At 44.1% G+C, this 25,631-nt stretch overlaps 3 protein-coding genes across 5 annotated transcripts; 1 reads left to right on the plus strand and 2 right to left on the minus strand.

The window, feature by feature from the left end:
* The first annotated feature begins 531 nt into the window (after positions 1–531).
* On the plus strand, positions 532–6,174 carry pvalb7 (parvalbumin 7). The gene is given in 5 exon segments (NM_001200524.1): positions 532–623; positions 3,756–3,821; positions 4,194–4,326; positions 4,402–4,511; positions 5,771–6,174. Coding segments are annotated over 4 exon segments (330 nt in total). The 5' UTR covers positions 532–623; positions 3,756–3,760; the 3' UTR covers positions 5,797–6,174.
* Positions 6,175–6,893: 719 nt separating this feature from the next.
* Positions 6,894–15,492, minus strand: baiap2l2b (BAR/IMD domain containing adaptor protein 2 like 2b). Its single transcript, XM_053676580.1, has 15 exons — positions 13,516–15,492; positions 13,332–13,392; positions 12,946–13,021; positions 12,627–12,713; positions 11,159–11,220; positions 10,871–10,942; positions 10,584–10,673; positions 10,293–10,424; positions 9,154–9,258; positions 8,864–8,957; positions 8,504–8,711; positions 8,279–8,344; positions 7,834–8,161; positions 7,698–7,744; positions 6,894–7,339 (listed from the first exon to the last, which is right to left on the minus strand). The coding sequence occupies exons 2-15, from the start codon at positions 13,383–13,385 to the stop codon at positions 7,264–7,266; spliced, it is 1,497 nt and encodes a 498-aa protein (XP_053532555.1). The 5' UTR covers positions 13,386–13,392; positions 13,516–15,492; the 3' UTR covers positions 6,894–7,263.
* Positions 15,493–15,554: 62 nt separating this feature from the next.
* Positions 15,555–25,546, minus strand: pla2g6 (phospholipase A2, group VI (cytosolic, calcium-independent)). 3 transcript variants are annotated; one of them, XM_017458880.3, is made up of 18 exons: positions 25,397–25,546; positions 24,070–24,275; positions 23,486–23,701; positions 23,223–23,403; positions 22,904–23,091; positions 22,303–22,399; positions 21,988–22,170; positions 21,521–21,629; positions 20,287–20,403; positions 19,924–20,011; positions 19,569–19,732; positions 19,293–19,443; positions 18,981–19,117; positions 18,784–18,861; positions 18,429–18,583; positions 18,088–18,255; positions 17,888–17,961; positions 15,555–17,571 (listed from the first exon to the last, which is right to left on the minus strand). In XM_017458880.3, exons 2-18 carry the CDS (start codon positions 24,267–24,269, stop codon positions 17,427–17,429), a joined length of 2,451 nt encoding a protein of 816 aa, XP_017314369.1. In that variant the 5' UTR covers positions 24,270–24,275; positions 25,397–25,546; the 3' UTR covers positions 15,555–17,426. The 3 variants fall into 3 exon arrangements, with proteins under 3 accessions (XP_017314369.1, XP_017314377.1, XP_017314376.1); XM_017458888.3 differs by lacking the exon at positions 20,287–20,403; XM_017458887.3 differs by lacking the exon at positions 18,784–18,861.
* Positions 25,547–25,631: the final 85 nt, after the last annotated feature.

A 25,631-nucleotide genomic window follows, 5' to 3' on the forward strand; every position in this document is an offset into this window, starting at 1 on the left:
GTCTGTCTGTACGGAACGTGGGTTTCCTCCTTAAAAACATGGAGACTCTACAAACTGGTGACTCTAAATATCCCCTACGTGTAAGAGTGTGTGTGTGTGTGTCTGTGTGTGTGTGTGTGTGTGTGTGCGGTGCTCTATGATTTACACTGGCATCCCCATCCAGGATGTATTCCTGCCTCATGCTCTTGCCTCTGATGATGATGATGATGACACCTAATATTAATTCCTTTAGTATCCTTCACTCATCTCGTTAAGCATTGTTTGTCCCCGTTGAGACGTAAACTCATCTGGAACGAAGAAATCTTTTGATAAACGAGGAAATAAAAGCTGAGGAAAACACAAGAAACATGGTCAGAGTATTAGGTCAAGCAGTAGCTGATTATTAATAGTTCAATTCGCGAGGAGAGATCCAATCACACACACACACACACACACACACACACCATTCCTCCCACGTTACGCCGCGATCCAACTTCTCCTGAAATAGACTCTGTATATAAGACTCGAAGCCGATCTCCGTTTCTTACCTTCGTCCCCCTCTCTCTTCTCCTCTCACGCTCCTTTCATCTGTCTCCTTCTGTCTCTGAGGCTTCCTTCATTCCCGTGTCCCTTCTTTCACACAGGTAAGCCAGGAGGTGCGCTAACTTTTCGATTAAACGCGATGTCCAGTAATGTTTCCACGGGCAATTAATCCACCCGACGGGTTAAAGGTTTATCAAATGGAATGATCTGGCAGGTAATAAAATAACGCTGGAAGATAAACCCCAAATGTTAACCTCTTTTAAACGTGCCACTTCCACTTTCCGAACTCTTACTAGGAAAACGCACCTAAACTTCGGAATTCGGAAACTCAGGAAGACGTCCACACGTGCTGTCGTATCCACGAGGCTTCTCACATGGTCAACTTCCGTGTTAAGTTAAACGCAGGATAATATGCAACTTATCAAAAAAAAATAAATAGCTTGGATCTCAGGAGCGACAAGAAGTTAGGACTTCTTTTCCGAATTTGTATAGCCTTATGTTCTTAACTACTTCACGTTAAACTAATTCGACAAGCTGGCTAGCTTTCCAACCGGATAACGTTAACTGACAGATGACTAGCTAGCAGAGGAATGCAATGCAGTCAGGTTTACTGTGTTCATCTGGAGCAGTTATCAAGAAACCGGATCAGATATCGGTTCGGATGGTGATTCGGGGGAATCCTGCTACAGGAGTCTACACTGATGTGTTCTTGAGCCAGACGTCCAGATTTCGTAAGAAATACGTGACATGGTGGGCAAGAACCGCTTACACTGACTAGAAGAGATCGTTTGACTGACATCACAAAGGGCCAACCGTGTTTATTCGCCACCAACAAAACTGGTCAGTCAAGATTCTGAAGCTTGTGGCCAGAAAAGAGTTTAACAGACATCAGAATCTCCATGAGCTTCACGGTCTGAGAGACTAAGAGTGATGTTGACAAGCATTTAGGCTTACAAGGGCTCATTAAAAGCCAACGTTATTGTATTGAAGGTATAAAAATAATAGAACATTGCTCAGGATTGTGACTCCAGGAATGTGATGCACGATATAGCCAAAAGTTTGTGGACACCTGACCATCACACCCCCCCAAAGCAAGCTCCATTAAGACATGAAGAAGAACTTGAGTGTCCTGCACCGAGCCCTTGACATCAACCTTACTGGAACAGTAACAGTGAACCGGAACACTGACTGCACCCCAAACGTCAGTGCCCGATCTCACGAATGCTCTTGTGGCTGAACGACCACAAATCCCCGCAGCCACGTTCCGAAATCCAGTAGAAAGCCTTCCCAGAAGAGTGGGGGTTATTATAACAGCAAAGGAGGACTAAATCTGGAATGGGATACTCAACGAGTGCATATGGGTGTGATGGTCAGGTGTCCACAAACTTTTGGCTTTGTAACGTATAGTCCGTTTTAGAGGAAATGTATCCAGAACTCCGCTTGCCAATTTGTCAAAGAAAGCTCAGAAAGCCTCCTTGTCAGATTTGAACTTGATGGAACGAGTGCAGCTGCGTAAATTGTTGGCGTCGGTTTACAGAGCCGTGTTGAGCATGTCATCACCTTCAACCGAGAAAAACGAGTCATTTCGAAAACATGATGCCTTTGATAATAGTATACGACTTGGCATCCCGAAGGACACCTAATACACCGTGCAGACTCCTAAGGGAGGGGAAGTGTCCCTAAACCTGGCACTGGGTTCGGTTGTATACACCGTCAGTCACTGTATAATAAACCTACAACGCAACTTTTTTCACAGAACGAGTGACTGTTTTAAAAACCAGCGTCAATCAGATTTCTTTCTTTGACCGTATGATGTCATTCTGATATATATATCGTCGCTTCGCGGTTACTATAGAGACCCGATCCATGCGGTCAGCTTGAAGTCATAAAACCTTTACGTCAACGTGACGCATGCGAGACGCATGTTCCAGGATCGACATCCCATTGTAGCGCGTGCCCGTGACTCCTCCCACTCCCACTATAGAGCTGCTTGGAAACGCACCAGTCGCTTCAAAACCGTGGCATGGACGCCGGTGCCGGTTTGAGTATTTCAGAGACGCCTGGGATTTTCCCCCACGATAATTGCTAGAGTCGATGTGGAAAAACATCAGTGAGGAGGTGGAAATGCGTTGCTGATGAGAGAGCGAGGAGTAGAATGGCCAGACTTGTGAGAGCTCACAGAAACTCGAATAACCACTCTTTACAAACGTGGTGAGCAGAAGAGCATCTCAGAACGTGCAACACGTTCAACCTTGAGGCACATGGAGCTTTAAAATCTTCAGTTGGGGTGAGACTGGGCGCACTGTAGCCTCAGATTCCTGTTCTTGGCTGACAGGAGTGCAACCTGATGATGGTTCATTTAGATATATTTCAGGTTCATCCCAGGATTTGTCTAACTTCCTAACATGTGTGTGTGTGTACATTGCCTAAAGTGTTTGGATATCCCCCCCTCCTGCCCGAATGTCGTGATCCTCTTATGAAATTCTACACTGCTGAATGAGTTCGGTGACATTTCAAGTGTGAGTGCAGTAGCTCTCTCAGGAATACCATTGCTCCTCCTTGAGGGTGCAATCCCAAGACACACACACACACACACAGACACACACACACACACACACCAAACCTAGAGAGTGTAGCCTCCTGTGCTGATTATATTTTGGTTCAGTTATAGGCTCAAACAATCCAAGTTCGACTTCAGTTGTTCGAGTGGCGTAGCTGATGGGGGTCTCAGACAGTGGGCTGTCAATCAAGCATAGTTATTAGACTATGAAGCCACGCCCAAACTAGACAGTATTCACATCAGTTTGATCAGCAAATGCAGAGAGTATGTACAACTAAAACCGTCTAGAGACGGATTGGACACGCCCAGTGTGACATTCTACAATTTTGGGAATTACGGTACTCCTAAAAATAAAAAAAAATCCCAAAGATAGACAGATTTTCAATCCATGATTTCCTCAATGTAATGTAAAGTAAATGCCCAATGATCTGTCATGGTAAAGTTTCTGAGCCAATCAGAGTTACCCGTTTCGCTATTGGTCAGTGGGATTCTTGGCACCAGGTTGTCATTGCTGACCGTGAGGCGGAGCTTAACCGTGTTTTTACTGGTAAATTTTAGCATTCAACATGTCTACATAATGACGTTTTGGACATTTTGAGTACACTACACAACACACACACGTCAATCTGCGGAGTCGTTTTCGCTAATATTTTGCTCTCTTTTTCCTCGGCAGCCAAGATGGCGATGCAAGACTTACTCAAAGCTGATAACATCAAGAAGGCCCTGGACACATTCAAAGGTTTCTACTTAACATATTCGAACAAGCAAAGTGCGCTATCAGAAATGATGCTAAGTTTAATTTTGGGTTGTGCAAGGATGTGAGGATATTAGTCAGTATGGTGGAACTTGGGGCAAGGTGCAGTTAGGCCATGACACGTCTGAGGGAAATGACAGCGGAGTCTCTCACTGTCACTGTACCTCTAGATCTAAAGGAAGAACATGATGGCTAGCTAGCTCCATCATCAGCCTCTCTCATTAGCTAGATTGAAGTCTATAGTGCCCAGTTGCCTAGCAACACTGTTCGCAAGACCATGACTATCATGTGTTTAACTTTGAATTCTACGAAGTTTCATGTTTGTGTGTGTGTGTGTGTGTGTGTGTGGTTGTCTAGCCGCCGACTCCTTTGACCATAAGAAGTTCTTCGAGCTGGTTGGTCTGACGGCCATGTCTGCAGAGGATGTTAAGAAGGTCTTCAGAGTCCTGGATGTCGATGCCAGTGGCTTCATTGAGGAAGACGAGCTCAAGTGAGACACACAAGCAAACACACACACACACACACACACACACAGGGTACTGAATGCTGTGGTTGTGTGCGTCAGGTTCGTGCTGAAGGGCTTTTCCAAAGACGGCAGAGATCTGACCGATAAGGAGACCAAAGCCTTCCTCACTGCCGCCGACAAGGACGGAGACGGCAAGATCGGCATCGACGGTGAGAGACAGAGAGACACAGAGAGCGAGAGACAGAGAGAGAGACTAGGAGAGGCAGACAATAATAAACACACAAACAAATACGCAAAAGACAGAGACAGACACTCAGAGACAGACAGAAAGAGATAGACACACTGACAGCAACAGATACAAGGTGACTGACAGACAGGTAAAGACAGACATACAGAGACAAAACGAAAGAGACAGATACACAGAGACAGACAGGTAGAGACAGATACACAGAGACAGACAGATACACGTAGATAGACAGGTAGAGACAGATACACAGAGAGAGACAGGTAGAGACAGGTACACAGAGACAGACAGGTAGAGACAGGTACACAGAGACAGACAGGTAGAGACAGATACACAGAGACAGACAGATACACAGAGACAGACAGGTAGAGACACATACACAGAGACAGACAGGTAGAGACAGATACATAGAGACAGACAGCTAGAGACAGACCGGTAGAGACGGATACATAGAGACAGACAGGTAGAGACAGATACACAGAGACAGACAGTTAGAGACAGATACATAGAGACAGACAGATACACATAGATAGACAGGTAGAGATGGATACATAGAGACAGACAGGTAGAGACAGGTACACAGAGATAGACAGGTAGAGACAGGTACACAGAGACAGACAGGTAGAGACAGATACACAGAGACAGACAGATACACAGAGACAGAAAGGTAGAGACAGATACACAGAGACAGACAGGTAGAGACAGATACATAGAGACAGACAGGCAGAGACAGATACACAGAGACAGACAGGTAGAGACAGATACACAGAGACAGACAGATACACAGAGACAGACAGGTAGAGACAGATACATAGAGACAGACAGGTAGAGACAGATACACAGAGACAGACAGGTAGAGTCAGATACACAGAGACAGACAGGTAGAGACAGATACACAGAGACAGACAGGTAGAGACAGATACATAGAGACAGACAGGTAGAGACAGATACATAGAGACAGACAGGTAGAGACAGATACACAGAGACAGGTAGAGACAGATAACCAGAGACAGACAGAGTCTGACAATCACAGATAAATAAACAAAGAAGACAAATACAGACAGAGAGAGAGAGACATGAAGAGACAGACACATGGAGACAAATAGAAAAACAGCATGAGACAGAGAAGCAGACAGAGAGCCAGGCAGAGACAAAGACATGTCAAAGAGACAGAGAGACAGAAAAGATCAAATAAACACCACTGTGTGATCTGTTTTCTTTCAGAGTTTCAAGCCATCGTGCACCAGTAAACGGAAAAACATCTGGCAACCCGAAACACGTCCTCCTGTCCTCCTGTCCCTCACTCTATCCCTCTGTCCCTCTATTTATTTACGTTTTTTATACAGAAAACACCCACATCACCTGCCGGGAATCCTGCTTTCTGTTTTTCACACCTTTTCCCATCACTCTCTCCACCATTCTGTTCTTACTCTTCTTTTCTCTGTTTCTCCACCCCGCCCTGTCCCTCCCAACCCTGTCCCTCGCTCCCTCGGATAGAGCCGACGATGAGCAAAAAAAACAAAAAAACAAAATCAAAGACGACAAAGCGTGACGACAAAGCTGTGAAAAAAGAAAAGAGAGAAAAATGAAAAACCGAGAGAGAAATAAAGTGAAGTCTTGCCTTGAACTCAAAACATCTGGACTTGTCATTTTTCATATTTTGTGTTACATTAGCCTCGTAGCTCTGCTACAACATCTGGATATCAAACAAAAATATCAAAACACAGTCGAATGTAACGTTTAACGCAAGTTATCAATTTATACATTATTTATTTATTAATATTTTTAGTCATACTACAACAGTAAGCATATAATAACATCTAAGAATATATCATACGTTTTCATGTTGCGATATAGTTGTCTTAACGCTAACTGCGTGAAAGCGAAGACGCACCTACGTACACGCTCTCCGAAGTGAGCGTTTTGGAACCGCAGTGCCTCAATGTGTTCGGAGGAGAACACTCAGCACGTAATCTACACTACATCACAGAATAAACACACAACACTCTTAACTAAACACACGTAGGAGAGGCGAGATCAGACAAAACACACACTCGCACACGCTTCCCGCTGTCTAAATTCACTTCACTGAAACGTCTCCCCGTTGAATATAACGAGGGCGTGGTTAATCTTGTTTTTTTTTTCCCCCCACCAATCACAAGGCTGATGTCTGATGTCGCTATTCCCCTCCCACACAGCATTTATCATAAGTTTGCATTCAGATCTAATCTAATCTCGGTAGGAAATGAATCTAGCTAGCAATAGCTACTCTAGCCGGTCGAGGCTAACATAGTTAATAAAAGCTAATCTTGGAAGACAAATATAGCATAGCAACAGCTAGCTAGCAAGTGCAAACTAATCTCGGAAGACTGCTAAGCAATTTAAATGCGGAGTAAACGTTAACCTAGTGATCAAAAATCTAATCTCAAATGAATTACGAGCTAGCAGAAGCGACGTAAGTAATAGCTGAGGAATTTCTAGTATGGTCAGTTTGGACACGCCCATTTAGGCTAGTCAGTAGGTGTTTGTTTGTTTGGTGTGGGATTTATGGAATTACGCCACTTTTTATGAAATAAAACTGGAAGAACGATCCCAGACGTAATTCTCTGCCTCGTCTCGTGTCAAGCGCTCGAATTTTCCGTTGTTCCGAAGCAGATCATGTCGTGGTGGGAGTCCCGTGGCCGATCAGAGCGGCCGCTTTCGCCTGCTGCGATTGGTCAGTGGATTCTCGGTGCCGATCTGTCGTTGGTCACCGTGGGGCGGAGCTTCACCGTGGCGAAAGGATTCGATCCCCTATAGCGCAACAAGACAAAACAAGCGCTCAGGGAAACCCAAACTCTATCGAGAAAAAGAAATATTTATAGAAATAAACGATAACGATATTTTCACTTGTTCGGTTCGAGAAGGGGAGAGCGACAATATTAGCAGTCGACCGACTGATCAGCTGTTGGGGCTGATGCAAGCATTTTTAGGTAAACCGATCAGCACGGGCGATTAATAAAAGTGCTCGAGCTGCCTCTTTTGTCTGCCTCGGTCGCCTCATACTGCCTTTAAATGCAATGAGACACCTCAGAAAAAAACACGAGGATAGGAGTTACTTGAGAACTAGACAGTTACCTGAGCACTAGACGGTACGCAGGTTAGAGTTTACCTGGGAAACAAGGGGTGCTCTGGCAGCTGCCTGTGAGGGTTCGGCCTCTGAGGAAGAATAACAGCCAAAAAAAACAAATGACGTAACAAATCTTCATCGCAAATCAGACCTTACAGATCGTCAAACCAGAACTCACCTGGACGATCAGCTCCGTCTTTCTCTCAGGAACGGCGTAACCGGTCATGCTCTCAAAGTGAGACTCCGCCCTCCTGTCGAGGAGCGGTGAGACCGGGCGGAAATCCCCCGACACTCTCCGAACGGGCGTCGCCGGGGGCGGGATCTCGCCGTAGCTCTGACTCGCCTTCGCCTCGTACGCCGACTCCGCCTTCCTGTCGAGAAGCGGCGAGACGGTACGGAGGTCGTTGGAGCCTCTGTGAAGGGGTGGGATCTCTCCGTAGTTTCTGCCGTCGACGGATTCTGACTGGCTTGTCGGCTCCAGCAGGTTGTTTCGGGGAGCCGCGCCGCTTTAAAAGAGCACAAGGTCAGCAGAAAGGTCACGCGGTTTGCCGTTTCAAATGGCACGACGGAAATATCGGTGAGCACATGCGGTCCGAAATAGACAGACGTGGACCGATTCCCACCTCGAGCTCGAGGACGAGACGAGATCTTCTACAGGAGCGACGTACGACGCAGGAAACCAGCCCTGCCTGCAAGGCGGCAATGATCCGTTTATTCGTCAGTTTTAATATCAGGAGTATAAATAATCTACGGAATATATTCACACGATAGTGTTGTTTCTACTCTCATTAACCTAGTAATAGTAGTATTAATAATGACATAAATTCCGGTAGTATGGACTCTCTCACCGCAGGCTGGCGTCATGGCGACCGTACATCCAGCCGTTGCGTGGCTCGGGTACGAGCAGCACGAGCGTGTCACCGCGAGAGAACGGGAGCAGCACTGGGTTTGAGGACGCAGGGTGAGAGACGAGCGCCCTGACCGATTGACCTCCGCTGATGCCCGCGGACTCGCTCACCGAGCCAGACCGAGAGCGTGCCTGGAGCGGAGATGGGGCTAGAGAGAGAGAGAGAGACAGAGAGACAGAGAGGGAAAGAGATTAAACATAAAAGAACGACAGGTTCAAGAGCCACAGCGTGAACAGGTTCACCACCTAATTGACACCCTTTCGTTTGAAAAGCAAAAAAAAAAGGCGAGGTCGTGCTTACCTCTAGACGGCACCCTGCCCAACTGGTGGTCTTGCCCATGCCAGCCCTCGTCCCTGTCTCCAGGCTGGAGTAGAGAACTCACTGCGGCCCTCAACTGAGAGAGAGACAGAGAGAGAGAGATGTGGCAGTACCAATAACTGTTTTGGTTTCAGAAATACGGTTTTCTTAACGAGTGTGAGTGGGCTTGATCACATGTAATACAAAAGAGCGCTGTGTTATTGACGTGTGAGTTGAGTGTGTTGATGGTGTTAAGGTCCTCGCAACAGCGTTAATGAGATGCAGTGTCTCACGTGTGTGTCCTGTTCTAACGGCGTGGGAGTGCGTGACCTGGAGCTCTTGCTCTCGTTCACTCGCTCTTTCCATCCCTCAGCTTTCTGCTGCAGAGACGCCCCTGTCTGACCACACACACACACACACACACACACACACACACACACACACACACACACCATAGATTGGCTTAGAGAGAAAACTGTGTGTACCTTGAAGATAAGGTTGTGTGTGTGTGTGTGTGTACTTTGTTAAAGGAGCAGAACCATCAAAAAAGTAACATAAACGACTTTAGTACTGATGACTCAGGTTTTAGTACTGATAACGCAGTACTTTTAACTCGGCGTTTAGAATCGGACTTGAGTACTGAAAAATTCAATTTAAATAAGTTCATTGTAGTACTGTTAGTTTTGAGTTTACAATCGGTCTTTAGTGCTGTTAACTCAGAATTTACAGTTAGATTTAGTACTGTTAACTAATCAGACTTTAGTACTGATGACTCAGAATTTACGATTAGATTTAGTACTGTTAACTAATCAGACTTTAGTACTGATGACTCAGAATTTACGATTAGATTTAGTACTGTTAACTAATCAGACTTTAGTACTGATGACTCAGAATTTACGATTAGATTTAGTACTGTTAACTAATCAGACTTAAGTACTGATGACTCAGAATTTACGATTAGATTTAGTACTGTTAACTAATCAGACTTTAGTACTGATGACTCAGAATTTACGATTAGATTTAGTACTGTTAACTAATCAGACTTTAGTACTGATGACTCAGAGGTTAAATAAGAATTTTAGTACAGTTAACTGAGAGATTATACCTCAGGCAATATTACTGATGAATTATGGCAGGAACGTCAGTACTACTGACTTGCTCTTGGTCTAATATCAATGATTTCAAATATAGACTTGGACTTTAGTACTGATAAGTTCAGTAATAATCACTCGTACTGAGGGCTTTTGATTTAGTACTAATGTTGTCTTAAAGGCTTCGTATCTTAGTACTGACTTTAGTACTGATGATAAACTATCATCTGTGACTTGAACTCGGATTCATATGGAAATACTAACGACTCTGTCTTTAGTACGGCTGTGTATAATAAGGTGTGTGTGTGCGTGTGTGTGTGTGTGTGTGTGTGTGTGTGCACCTTGTTGAGGAGGAAGAGCAGAGACTGCGCTAATCCGCAGTGTTTCTCTGTGAGAAAGCGATATCTCCTCTCCTCTTCTCTCAGGATCTCGTACTGGCTCTGTCTCAAATACTGCATGTACTCACTGCCCTCCTACACACACACACACACACACACACACACACACACACACACACACAAAGCAGCTTAGTGCACATACTCCCAGTACTGCTGTACAGAAACAAATTAAAACAAATACATTGAAACTTTACAGAAACCACACACACGCACACACCACACACGCACACACACCAGAGAGTCTCTGTATGCGCCTCGTCTCAGCTGCCTTTCCAGAGATGCTGCCTGATTTCTTACCTCCAGCTCATACACCCTCCTGCTGCCCTACACACACACACACACACACACACACACACACACATTAGCTGGTCTGATCTATTTTTGGTATTATCTTCACATTTCGTTATTGTAAAAATATACATTACACACACACACACACACACACACACACACACACACACACACACACACAGTTATTTGCTCTCATAATGAATTATAACGTTATTTAAGATAACTCTCACGCCTATGTACTCCTCATCGAGCCTGAGGTTCTTATCCAGGGCCTGCAACACCTCCGCGTGGAACCAGTGGAACTGCAGGAACACACATTTGAAATCACGCAATCCGATCAATCATTATTGACATCACTTTCTATCAAAATGCCTCTTATCTGATGTGTAAAAAAAAAGATCATGAGTCATTTCACCAAATTCTGGCCTTTGAATCAGAACTGGTTCCGATCCAGAGGTCCAAACTGTAGACATCACGTAAAGTTGCACCCAAAAGAAGTGTGTGAAAACGTCACTCACCACTCCTTCCACTTCTGCTGTGAGCTTCCTCTGGGTCTCTGAGATCTGGATCAACACATCGCCTGTCGATCAATTGATTCATCAATGAGACAGACTGTTATAAACTTCAGTCAATCAATCAATCAATCAATCCATCCTGCAATCCAGACTGAATCAAATAGTGCACCGCTACTAATTCTTATATTCTATAACTCAGAACACAGCCTTTAAAACAACACAATCAACAGTTCATTAATTAGGCTGTCAATGAGTCAATCATTCAACCAGAGAATCATTTAAACCAACTAGCAGTTAGTGAATTAATCCGTCAGTCGGTGAATCAATTAGTTAAGCAGGCAGCCAAACAAAGAATGAATCAATAAGTCAATCAATAAATATAATGCACAATAAATCAATGAATCAAACAAGCGGTGAATCAATCAACCAAACGAACAATGATGAATCATTCGATGACTCAAACCTACCAATTCAATGAATCAAGCAGTGAGTCAAACAAACAATGAGTCAATTCTTGAATCAAACAAGCGGTGAATCACTCAATCAGTTAATCACACAAACATTAAAATAATAAATCAATAAATGAATCCAAAAAGCGGTGAATCTATGCTCACATCGATGAATCAAACAAGCAACAAATCAATGTATCAAGTAATGAATTAAACAAGCGTTGAAGGAATAAATTGATCAATGACTCAAACAAACAATGAATCAATTAGTGAATCAATCAAACAATGAATTAATGAGTCGTACAAAGAATCAAAACCAACAAATCAATTAACCGTGCAGTGATTCAAACACGCAATGAATGAATGGATGAATCAACTAATGAAGCAATGAATCAATCAATCACAAATGCAATGAATGCATCAGTAAATGAATTAATCACACAAACATTACATTAATAAGTCAATAAATTAATGAAACATCCAGTGACTCAATGAATCGATCATTGAATCAAACAAGCAATGAATCAATGGATCAATCAGGGGATAAAACAAGCAATGAATCAATGAATCGATCAGTCAATCAGTTAATCAATCAACCACTTGGCCAAGTGACTCATTAATGAACACCAGAAATATGAATCAATCATTTAAATTCATCAAACTTCACTGTTTTATAAAATTAATGTATCATTTTTTATATTATTTATTAATAAAATATTATAGAGCTGTTTCTCACAAATTCTGAGTCTAATGTGTGTGTGTGTGTGTGTGTGTGTGTTTGAAGGCGTCTGAATTATTCAACCAAAAAGGCAACATCGTCACCTGATCTCTCTCTCTCTGTCTCTCTCCACAGACACGCACACACACTCACAAACTAATCCTGTAACCTAAACCGATACAACTCAAGATAGACTAATGCAACAAATGTCACATCTGCGTAGTGAATGTGTTGATGGCTTTCGCTAGGATGAAGCACACTCACACACACACACACACACACACGCGCATTCTTTGTCACTTACCAAGTGAACGGGATGAGAGTGTGTGGAGAGCCTGCTCTCCCATCTTCGCCAGTGCACTAAAGTAGGCCTCACTTGTCAATGCCAATGCTGGAAGACACACACACACACACACACACACACACACACACAAAACCCCACACCCTTTGTGTTTGGGACAGAAATAGCTCTAGGCTTTGGCATTGCATTGCTGTCAGTGTGAGTGATGAACTTTAGGTGGAGCATCTGGCTATCGAATATACATAAATACATACAGTATGTGCGTGTGTGAAAATGTATTGTACTGGAGGCTTCACTATAATACACACTCTCAAGCTCTCACCTTGAAAAGCTTTGACGTAGCTGTTACCTAAAGTGACCAGCTGTTGGAGCCCGGGGTTAAACTGTTCCATCAGATGCTGACACACACACACACACACACACACACACACACACACACACACCACACAATTAACACGTTATCCATAAACACATCCTGAAAAAAACCCCACTTTCCACGATTTTACCGTGGATCAATAACGACACACACTTTATAGGGACCAGCTAAAGAGCCCAAGGACAAGGTTTTATTGGCATCGGCCATGCACACACGCACACACGCACACACACACACACACACACACACACACACACACACACAGTGTTATTGGGACCAGACAAATTTTGTGTAAACAAAAAGCATACACTACTACACACACACACACTTACTGCATAGATGCTGAGAGTGGATCGGTGCAGCTGGTCACTATTAGCTCCAGACATTGTGTTACTAAAGACAACATAAACATCACACACACACACACACACACACACACACACACACACATTTAGTAAGACATGCATAAAAATAAAATTTTAAAGTCTTAAAGTTCTAAAAGTAAGTGAACAGTACCCTGGAAGTCTCCGGACTGCAGGTCTTGGTCTTGAACACACTAATTATGTTAGTTGTGTGTGTGTGCTTGCGTTTGTGTTCAGTGTTTGAGTGAGGATGCATCTGTAATTGGTCTCTTCGTCTAGCTGTTAGCACCTGGTGCAGAGAGAGAGAGAGAGAGAGAGAGAGAGAGAGAGACTATTTGATCCAGGCTCAGGTGCTGAATTATTAACCTGCTCGGCCATCACACCTGAGCAGGCTCAGCTACACCGGATAACGGTACAGAAGCATTCGAGCACAACCCACACACACACACACACACAAACACAACAGAATTGAGCTGCTTATACAACCATCTGATACATACTGAACATAACCGCGATCGTGTTCCACACTAGTAACCCGGAAGCTAAAGGTGCTGATCTGTTAAAGTCACTATTGTGTAAAATGAACAACAGTTTGAGATCGCGCTGTGTCACGCAAATGCAAAACGGCTGCTTCTGATTTTCTCAAAATTTTCCTCTAAAATCAAGGCGTAATCACTGATACGGTAAGGAGACGTTTATTTAACATTTATGGGAGGAGACTCCAGTGTGAGCACTTTGTAGCGTTGAGTTTTCCAACACAGAGGAGTTTACATCGTGTTTATCGTCTCGTTACTTCCACGAGAGGAAAAAAGAGAACTCGGTGAGGATTGGCATGCATTACTATCATAACGGGGACATGGACAAGCGCACACAAACGTTCTGTGGGGCCCGGCTAAATTTGGTCTTCACAGTGAACCGAAAATACGTACACACACACACACACACACACACAGGTTTGTTAGGACCAGCCAAATGTCATGCTCACAAAGGGTTTTAAAAAAAAAAACTGCACAAACACACACCAACAAACACTTTTATTAGGACCAGGTAAATATAAATTTTCTAATTTCACACACACACACACACACACACACACACACACTTTTGTTGGGCAAATTTCATCCTCACAAAGGGTTGACAAGGTGCATACACATTCTTGCTCAAACACACACACAGGTTTGTTGGGACCAGCTAAATGTCATGCTTACAAAGCGTTAAAAAAAAACCCTGCGCAAACACACACCAACAAAAACGTTTATTGGGACCAGCCAAATACAATTTTCTAATTTCACACACACACACACACACACACACACTTATACACACACTTACATGTATTCATTTAGCAGACGCTTTTATCCAAAGCGACTTACAAATGAGAAAATACAATCAAAGCGATATATCAAGCAGAGAACAATACAAGTAGTGCTACCGTACAGGACCCATTAATTGAGTTCCAGAAGAAGTAAAGTGCACAGAGTAGAGGTGTAAGTGCCAGATTAAATTTATTTATTTTATTAGGGGTTGGTTAGGTGTTCACGGAAGAGGTGGGTGTTTAGCTGTTTCTTGAAGATAGTGACAGATTGAGGTTGGAAGTTCATTCCACCACTGAGGAACAGTTAGTTTGAATGTTCTTGAAAGGGACCTTGAGCCACGCTGAGTAGGCACTACTACGCGTCGGTGGTTGATTGATCGCAGATTGAGTGAGGGAACGTAAGCCTTCACTTATACACACACACTCATACATACATACATACATACATACATACATACACAATTTATTGGGCAAATTTCATCCTCACAAAGGGTTGAACACACACACACACACAGAGTTTAATAGGGACCAACCAAAATTCATCCTCACGAAGGGTTGCAAACATGCATACACATTCTTGCTCAAGCACACACACACACACACACACACACACACATAAAGAATTCAAAACTTGCACACTCACTCATGCATACACACACACAAAGTTTTATTGGGACCAGCCTAATTTCATCCTCATAAAGGGTTAAAAGCTGCGCGCACACACACACACACACACACACGCAGCGTGATCTACACTTGAGTTTCTGTATTCAAACTGAACTTGATCTGAATTAAAAGTAGAATATAAATAAGACATTAGTACTGGGAAACAGTCAGGAGCAGTGGTCAGGTTGAACAGAGCAAACTGGTGACACAGCTTCACTTATTAACGCTTTAATGAATTTATAGGTCATATAAATTAGATACTGTGTTCAATACAGAATTAAAACGAGTACAAAATCAAAATTATCATAAACAACAACGTCAGTGATGAGGAAAGAAATCTTTAAAAAAAAAGAAAGAAAAGAAATAGAGGTAAATACGGTTTTGTGAGTAACCACCACGTTACCTAATGTCCAGATAAATTCAGGTCTCATTGATTTTTTTTTTTTTGCTCGTCAGCATCCAAAACGTCAGGACATAAATGTAAAGTTTGAGATAAAACCTGGATGTGTTAATTCCTAAAATACTTCATTTAATCTCGCCCAAATTAAACACACTGACCCACGACACACTAACAAACAAACAAACAAACGTGCATAAGATTAATGGACCTGTCTGGCCAGGTAAATAGACGTAAACTGACTGTTCAAGTCTGCGTTAAAGGTCCGACTTTGTGCCACTGGATACAAAAAAACGTGGCACAAAAAAACGGAGAAATGAAGATCATGCTCGTGAAACTGGATGCGCTTTCTAGCTTCCTTCCGTCAGCACACCAGCTGACCAACTTCCGAAAAGCCTGCGGAAATCACGTGAGCTTTGTAACCAGAGAGCAGGATCGCTGGATATCTACTGGTTTAAAGGATTTTGTTTCCATTTCCACAATTGAAGTTAATTAGCCAAGACGTGCTTGTGATAGATACAAGGTTAACGTAGCTTAGAATTAATACAAGTCTACGTTACGCAATATCTGTAAATACATGCAACAAATATTTATATATAGTACTTAAGCAACACAGTGAAGTTCTGGAAACAAGTTCGTTCCTTGTAACACTTACGTTAGAACAGCTATAAACAGTCGTTTGAGAGAAAAATACGCAGATTGACACGTTACTGAATCATCGCAAAATCGAAAAACTTCAAGTTACTGTGCTACCTTCAGCGCTGACACGAGACACGAAAACTTCACCGTATTAAAAATTAGACTCGCACGTTATGGTTATACTTCGGTTTTAGATACGTACACTACAAGTCGCTGTGGAGGAGCCGTTACTATGGAAACGATAACGTATCAGAACGAGTGATTTGCAGCTGTATTAAATGTCAAAGTAAATAAAGTCAATTCAATAAATAAAGCGACACTTTCTGGCCAATCGGATTCGAGAATTCAAACAGTGCCGTGTCCTAAACCGTATCGTTAAAGAACCCGACGTGGTACGATGTTCCCCGTTCTTATTCGCCTCGCGCCTCAAGGATGAAACGAAAGAATCGAAACGGTTGGAAAGCCGTGTCTTGGCCGAGCGGCTACAACATTGAGAAGTTTTCCTAAAACTATTCCTTCAAAACACCAAATCTGTGACGTACTGGCGCATGCAGGTTTGGAGATGCTTTTTTTTTGCGTCATATGATAAAGTGCAAATTCAAACGAAGCCGAGTGCGTAAAGAGGTCACGATTTCCACGAACGTGGAAATCCCCATAGACACTGCGTCTTACTGACCTGTTCCTCTTCAATTATATAAATATATATAAACATTTACACACACTTTGGTCAGTCTGAGAAACATTAGTAATGGTGGTAGGGTTTCGTGTCAGCGGGTGAACTGTCAAACTTGGATTTTCTGCTGAATGTGCACTGACCAATCACAGTCCCTGATTGAGTACAGGTCATGTGACTCCTTTTTAAAAAGGAAACATTTTTTATGTGAATGTATTGACTAAGTAACACTGGGCTGATCTGTTACACACACACACACGTCTGCAGATACGGTGTGTGTATGCGCTCCCGGTGTTCTCTCTGTGTGTGTGTGTGTGTGTGTGTGTGTGTGTGTGTGTGTGTGTGTGTGTGTGTGTGTGTGTGTGTGTGTGTGTGTCAGGGCTGCAGAAGCTGCTGTGCAAGGGTGTGTATGAGCTCCCGGTTCTCATAGAGGTACATCTGCGTCTCCCACAGCATGTTCACCAGAACGGCGTCGCTCACTTCATCCAGAAGAACCTCGGTGGAGAGCTGAGGACTCATCCTGAGAGAGAGAGAGAGAGAGAGAGAGAGAGAGAGAGAGAGAGAGAGAGAGTACATATTGAGTACAAGTCTCTGTGTGGAAAATATCACACACACACACAAACACACATACACATACACACACATACACACACACATACACACACACATACACACACACATACACACACATACACACACATACACACACATACACACACATACACACACACACACACACACACACACACATACACACACACACACACACACACATACACACACACACACACACACACACACACACACACACACACACACACACACACACTTCTTACCTGTGATAGTTTATATCTGTCATCTCACACCATGCTCTGGCTCGGTCTACTGCACATCCATCTGAGTCAGTGCACTGCAAAACACACCCACACACACAAAAACCATTAAACTGTGTATAGAACATTATGTCTTTATTTAGGGGAATATGTGTGTGTGTGTGTGTGTGTGTGTGTGTGTGTGTGTGTGTGTGCGCGCTTACACAGTCCACTAGCATCTTGCCCAACTCTTTGGCTCCTACAAAGCTCTTAGCCAGCTCCAGAGGGTTCGAGGGTCTAAACACGTCCACAGAGTTTACCGACACCTGCGGAGGTTTCCCAGTACCCAAAGACACCACCACACCCAGACGACACACCTCATCTCCCCGACCCTGAAACACACACACACACACACACACACACACACACACACACACAAATAAGCCAACTGCTACGATAAATAAGGAATAAAACACTCCTCGCTGTGCTGTTATAGAAGTGTGTGAGTGAGAGAGAGAGAGAGAGAGAGAGAGAGAGAGAGAGAGAGAGAGAGAGAGAGAGAGACCTGAGCCTTCAGTGATTTGTTGTACTGGTGAATCTCAGTCATGGCGTCTAACGTGGGGTTATTGGCCAGCAGCCCGCCGTCCAGGAAGCGCCCCATTGGTCGAAAGTAAGTGGGGGCGGCGCCACTGGACCGGGCCGCACGCCACACGACTTGTTCTGAGAGATAGAGGAAAAAAAGAAAAGGAAAAAAAGAGAGACATACATAAAGGAACGAAAAGTAAATACATTTTTAAAAAATAATTAAAAAAAAAAAAAAAAGTGAAGTGTCGATCACGTTCATAGTGTCTTGCTCACTGTGACCCATATCTCTTCTCTCTCTCTTACGTACACACACACACACACACACACACACACACCTTCATCAGTCACCTTCCTACGCTTTCTGACAGGTTCCTGAGTGTATCCCACTATCAACACATCCTCATCCTCCCAGCCTGCAACAACAAGGACACTGAGAGGCAGAGATCAGCGGAAGGAGGAGGTTGGCTACTAGTGTGTGTGTGTGTGTGTGTGTGTGTGTGTGTGTGTGTGTGTGTGTGTGTGTGTGTGTTACCTTGTGGGGTGGTGAGGGGTCTGAAAGTGGCCATGGAAGCGTATGGAGGGTCTCGGGGTATAGTAGGAGCGTCGTAATTTCTGAAGATGTGCAACTCCCCGGGGTGTCTGTCTGCTAAAACACTAGTGACCATCACTCTGAGAGAGAGAGAGAGAGAGAAGCAGACAGACATTGCATCTTCAATCTGTTCTCACCAAAAGATTTACTCTATTTACTGATTTACTCCATATTGGGTATTATGATAAGTGTTTTGCCATATAACACATCCCAAAACACACACATACACACACACACACACACACACACACTCACTTGGGGTGTTGGACCTCAGTCATCTTGGTGTTCTCTCCAAACTCCTGCTTGAGGAAATCCTCCAGCGGCGCTGACTCGTATGGCCTCGAGCCTTTAAACACCTGATCCTTCATCCGGAAATACAGACAGCGCAGGTACTCCATCGATTTACCTACACACACACACACACACACACACACACTCGAGTATACACTCCATCTCTGCTCCAGACATGCTGATGTAATCAAAGTGCTTCTTCGACACCAGATTTTGTCTCGCACGCACACACAGACCCACCGTGGGTGACAGCCAGAGCCAGGATGCCGCCAGTGCTGGTTCCGGCCACCCAGTCAAAGAGTTCTCGGACGGGTCGACCCGCTTCTCTCTCCAGCGCGATCAGCATCTGGATCAGTACCAGGCCCTTGATACCTCCTCCATCCAGACACAGCAATCTGTCCATCCTATACAGACGGACAGAAAGTCCACAACAGCCATAGATGCAAAGGCGTGTGCGCTTATTATCGGTGATGTTCGTCAAATTGCTATTTACACTGAGTGTATGTTTATGTAAAGTATCACACCAATATACCGTCCCACTCCTTAACATCAACAACAATATTAGCAAGTACTGGATTTTTTTGGTGCTACGTACTTTTTGCTCGTCCTGAACCCGTCGACTTCGGCGTACCCTTGGCTCATGGCGGAGATGGCGGCCGCCGCGTGAATCAGTTCATTAATTCCTGACGGCAAAAAATATTTCTTTTAAATCGCACGCTAACGTTACTCTGGTAGACGCCGTGTTTCGTGAACAGCGTGAAGTAAAAGAGAAGCTGAAAGCGAAACATCCAACATGTTCAACATCGCAGTTTGGTTTCATAACGTTATCAATATAAAGAGTGTTTACATAAACAGACACGGGCGTACAGATCGCAAGACAGGATGCAGGAGGACGGAAAGGGTCCAGACACCAGGCAAAGGGAGGAGCTTAGGAGGTGGGGGTGGGGTGGGGTTTTACCTATAGACAGGGGTGGAGGTCTGTTGGTGACGGGGGTTGGGAAGTCGGGGGAGGGCGGGCCACATCGCTCCACCCCGACGCATTGCAGCATCTTCAGCAACACCTTACGGTTGGGGCCTTTCAAGCAAACCAAGGGTCCGAAGCATGCACATGCATGCACACACACACACACACACACACACACACACACACACAAACACACGCACGCATGCATCAGGACAGAGTAGGAGAGGGAATGATGGAGGGTGATGTTGGGGGAGGGAGAGAGAGAGAGAGAGAGAGAGAGAGAGTGTTAAATTGAATTGAACCCATTTATGCTCAAGCTGGAATAAATTTAAAATGTCATTTAAATACAAAAATAAATGTTACATTTTTGAGCAAAAATGGGTTAATAATTACAATTCTAATGCAATCATGCAATCGTTACGGGTTTAATGTTAAGGGATTAATGTAGGATTTCCAAGAGTTACCATTAAGTGAAATTCTCCTGGACCTTTTAACAAACCGACTCTAAACAACGTTACACAAATCTACTGATTTTAATGACTTAGTGAAAGTAAAAAATAAAATAAAAATAATAATAATAATTTGCAGCTTGGAAGCCCGGTGTAACAGCCTACAGTACAAATATCAGGACGTGAGACCAGTTCCAATACTTACGATCATAAATAATTACCGTATAAATATAAAATGTACACGGCCAGCTCGAACGTTTCTGAACGCGTGCAGGTTTTGTGGTTTTTTTCTTCCAGATTTCTAAGTTGACTTTGATTTGTTTTATTCGAAGTCACTTAAATCAAAATAAACGGAGAGGATTTTAACTTGAGCCCTTTTCTTGAAACCAAAATAGTTCAGAACCCGATTAATCGGCGGTGTACGAATGCAAAACTGACGTCGGGACTCTAACAAACTTTCGATTTCATTATCGAACACTAATACGGTCCGGATTCTGAAACGCGGCGTGTCGTGAGAGCGGTCTGAACAGAGCCGGCTCAACTGTGCAGCACGCGGTACGATCTCTGGCCTGATTTTGTCATCGTAGACCAAAATTTATTTATTTATTTTTAAATCACACACTGTAAACTCTCTTTTGGCTATCTTAGAAGTTCTCGGCGGCCATTTTGTTGCCATGTGCTTTTGAATTAGTGTTTGATAAAGTAAAAGCAGTGCTTGGTGTTGGACTCAGCCAACGCTTTTGCACACACACACACACACAACCCCGTTTCTGTCTGACCCTTGCTGGTGCGTGCTGCGATCAGTCCCGGCGTCTCTCCCAGGTCGTTGTGGATTTCCACCTCGGCTCCGAACACAATGAGCGCTTTTATCAGGTCCATGTGGTCCAGCTGTAGAGGAGGGGAAAAACTTTTATTTTAATTTTTTTTTTTAACACAATTAATAAAAGAGCTTCTCGCTGAGATCAATTTTTCGCCAAGTTTCTCGACAACATCGGGCGACTCTAACGAGGAGAAACCAAAAGGCTTGCGGTCACAGAAAAATTCTAAATGTCCGTTTGGTATGGAGTGCTCATAGCTTCATAATCTGCTTATGTTGCTAGTTGCCTAGCAACACTCAAAAATAATAATAATAATAATAATAATAATAACAATAACAACAACAACAACAACAACATTACTGCATTTTCTCTGCTGAAGAGGACTGAAGAGCCTTTCTGGCACTGACACACACACAAGTCAGGTGTACCTTCATGGCTAGATGCAAAGCTGTGTTTCCATCCTGGCCCTTCATGTTGGAGTCAGCTCCGTGGATGAGCAGCGTCATGGCGGCCTCGTAGCGCCCCCTCTTGGTCAGGATGTGTAACGCACTCTCGCCAGTCTTGCTGAGGTAGTTCGTGCTGCAGCCGTGGTCCAGCAGCAGGCGACTCATCTGCACGCAACATGCCAATAAAAATAAATAAATAAATAAATAAAAAGAGTCACATTGAACTGATAGACAAATGGCAGGTTTAAAAATGTTTTAAAAAGTGTGTGTTGGTTAATCTGCGGAAGTGCCGCTGACTTCGGCTGTCTTGGCCCAGTGGAGAGGGGTTCCGCCATACACGGGGTCCTCGGCCTGCAGCTGATTAAAATCAGCAGCCAGAATGGCTTCGGCACAGCTGGAGAGAGAAAGAAAGAGAGAGAGAATGAGTGAATGAGTACACTGTGATAAAAGCCCATTTAATATAAAATTAGCTGGACCACTCATTAAGAATTACAAGTTCCGTGTTATTTCTGAGAAGATCACCATGGTAACAGTCACTTTAACCCACGAGCTCAACTACATGACATCTGATTCAATTTTATATAGTTTTTTTTAAAAGGGCCACTTTGCTGCTTGTTGCCCCACTTCCTATTTACACCCGCTCAAATGCGAGAGACTTTTCAGAACTTCGGCACCGATAGGTTTGATGTATGACGTTTACTTTCATTTTGCGCTGTAACTACGAGTCTAATGAGGCTACCGATAAACAATAACCCAAAACTCTTTTCTAGAAATACATAAATACAAATCTCCGACTTTCTGGACAGCTCTTCCATCCATAGTGAAGACCGGTTGGTAGGCGGGGCCTACGGGGAGAGCAGAGTCATTCCAAGCCATGCTGAGGGAAATGTTTACTCACCCCCTGGCACTGTACTTCATGGCCGTGTGGATCGGGTAGCCGACGCCCCCGATGGTGTTGCAACGAGCCCCGCCGCCCATCAGCGCCCTGGCCGCCTCGGTCTTTCCCAAGCGGCACGCAATGTGTAGCGGCGTCTCTCCAGCGTGGTTCAGCTCGTTCACGCCGGCACACATCTGAGAGCACAGCACCTGAGACGACACAGCGATGTACACATGTTCACAGCCATACAGTGAGATGTCACCGTACACCCGCCGTTCTAGATGAGTCCACGTATCCACGCAGCATCCTTCACTACAAACACAAGCAAATTCGTACTCACCTCCACGATGACGGCCGAGTCCTGCTTGGCAGCGCAGTGCATGGGCGTGTCACCGTTCTTGTCTCGGATGTCGGTGCGAGCCCGGCATTCCTCTAGCAGCTCTCGCACGCAGCCAGTCTCGCCGCGCTCACAAGCCAGGTGCAGCGGAGTCTGGCCCTGTGAGTCCCGCACGTTCATCTGACTAAAGACACGTCGTTACAACGTCATTTCCAATCACTGCGATAATTGTTAAAAATAATAATAATAATTTATTCAAACTTCACCTCAAAACATGGTTGTGCTTCAGGCAATCCCGCAGGCCGGTGTCCACAGCAATGTGGGCGGAGCTCCAGTCCGGGTGGTTCCGCAGACAATCTACTATCGGCTGGAGCGTCTCGGGTTTGAGAGGCGGACGGAGGGTTTCGTAAAAGGGGCGGAGCTTGAGGGCGTACTGGGGGAACCAGTTGGCGGCGTCCTCCTCTGACGACACCTGGAACAACCTGAGGTGAGCGCCGGGAAAAAGCATCTGATGAATTCAAAGGCTGATTGAATGCAATTATCTCATCATAGTACATACACACGCACACACACCCCTGATGCACTCCATTCAACATACTGTACAGCATGAACCTGAATTTCAGGTTTCTGACATACTACAGGCAGAATAACCAGGGCGTTCTAGTCAGTTTAGTGCTGATGGAAACTAATGTAATAAAATCAGCAAAGTAAGATAACAGTATGAGCAAAGCAGCCTTGTGATGGTCGGGGTCCTTGCAGAGACAGCAAAAAACAACAAACAAACAAACCAGAAGATACGAAAAGTCAAACCTAGTGTTAGAGGAAAAATGAAAAATGTTGTAACACAGACCTCAGTGCCATAACTGGGTTGTCGGGCACGATGAGGACGCAGTCCCAGGCTTGGGAGGAAGTGTCCCTGTACAGCATCACCCTCCCATCCTGCTTCATCTTCACCTTACTCCTGTAGTCCGCCAGCTGGACCTCCCGAACCCGGTATGGGTTGGTGAACACATTGCTCACCGTCCCAATGATGCGGCCCAGGAACTGCATTCTGACCTGAAAGAAAATGATTTACATTGTGACGACTCGTCAAACCCTGGATTTGGGGGTGGAGTCATCCTGGATGAGACATCACGAGACTGCTTGCAGGAAGAGAGAAATGTTTCGTCGTGGAATAAAAGCCGATCGGCCTGTAACAGAACCACTGACTTCCCTTTAATTTGTCACCCATGTGCAGCTGCGAGTCGCAATCCTAGGGGTCCAAACACTGCTTTGCATAACTGTTACAAAACCTATCAGTCTTTATTTCCAGGCGTTAATCTTGATGCTACAGCTTCGTATTTGCCCCCTTGACAAACAGACAGCAGACGTTCTTCAGCTTGTCGTGATGTCGTGTTGTAGATTCCCGTGAATGTAAATTCACTCATTTATAATCTCAGAGATTATCTGATATGGCTTCACGTATTACAGACATAGCAAAGAATTCCCCTTTAATATGGCTCAAATATTGATCACGTGACTTGGTTGTGTCGGGTCATAGGTCAGGCATTTTACTGTCTTTAGGAACTGTAACCCTGAAGAAGAGATGCGTTATTATGAATCAATTAAAGTGAGTAATATTAAACCTACAATTGCAGGTCAGATGTCCAAATTAAGTTAATAGGCGTTGCTGTAATTATAATAAACAAAAATAAACAAACAGCTGAAACCGAAAGTTCACCAGATATACAGTTAGACAGAGAGACACTCTGTCTAATTATAATAAACAAAAACAAACAAACAAACAAACAAACAGCTGAAACCGAAAGTTCACCAGATATACAGTTAGACCGAGACAATCTGTCTAATTATAATAAACAAAAACAAACAAACAAACAGCTGAAACCGAAAGTTCACCAGATATACAGTTAGACAGAGAGACACTCCTTTAATGAGTGTGCAACACTAAAGAGCTAGTACAGATTCCGATCATGTTTTCGATATCTGACACTTATCTACCGTTAAACCAAACGAGACACGTTTAGCTAGCTAGCAAGTTTCATTATGGTCCTAACTGGCCGCGTCCTTGAGGGACACTTGGAAACAAAACCCACTATTAATTATTAATACTTTCACTTTCCGAATAACTCACTAACGTTCAAGCGCGTGACAGCTTTATATCTCGTTAATCTTTTTACCTCGGAGTTAAACCGGCCGCCTCATCCGCTCAAGATTAACCGCTGACGGCTTGAGCTGCTCAGCTCTGCTCTGACTGACTGCGTTCACGTTTGACAGGACTTCCAGTGCTGCGCGTCAACCAGCCTTGACACACGTAGACGCTTGAGGGACGTGTAGGCGAACCAATGAGATTCACAGAACACGTCCCGCCTCTGTGTGACTTTAACCAATTAGCGATAAATGTAGCACAAAACT

Source organism: Ictalurus punctatus, chromosome 27, assembly GCF_001660625.3.
Source record: "Ictalurus punctatus breed USDA103 chromosome 27, Coco_2.0, whole genome shotgun sequence".
Taxonomy (NCBI): Eukaryota; Metazoa; Chordata; class Actinopteri; order Siluriformes; family Ictaluridae; genus Ictalurus; species Ictalurus punctatus.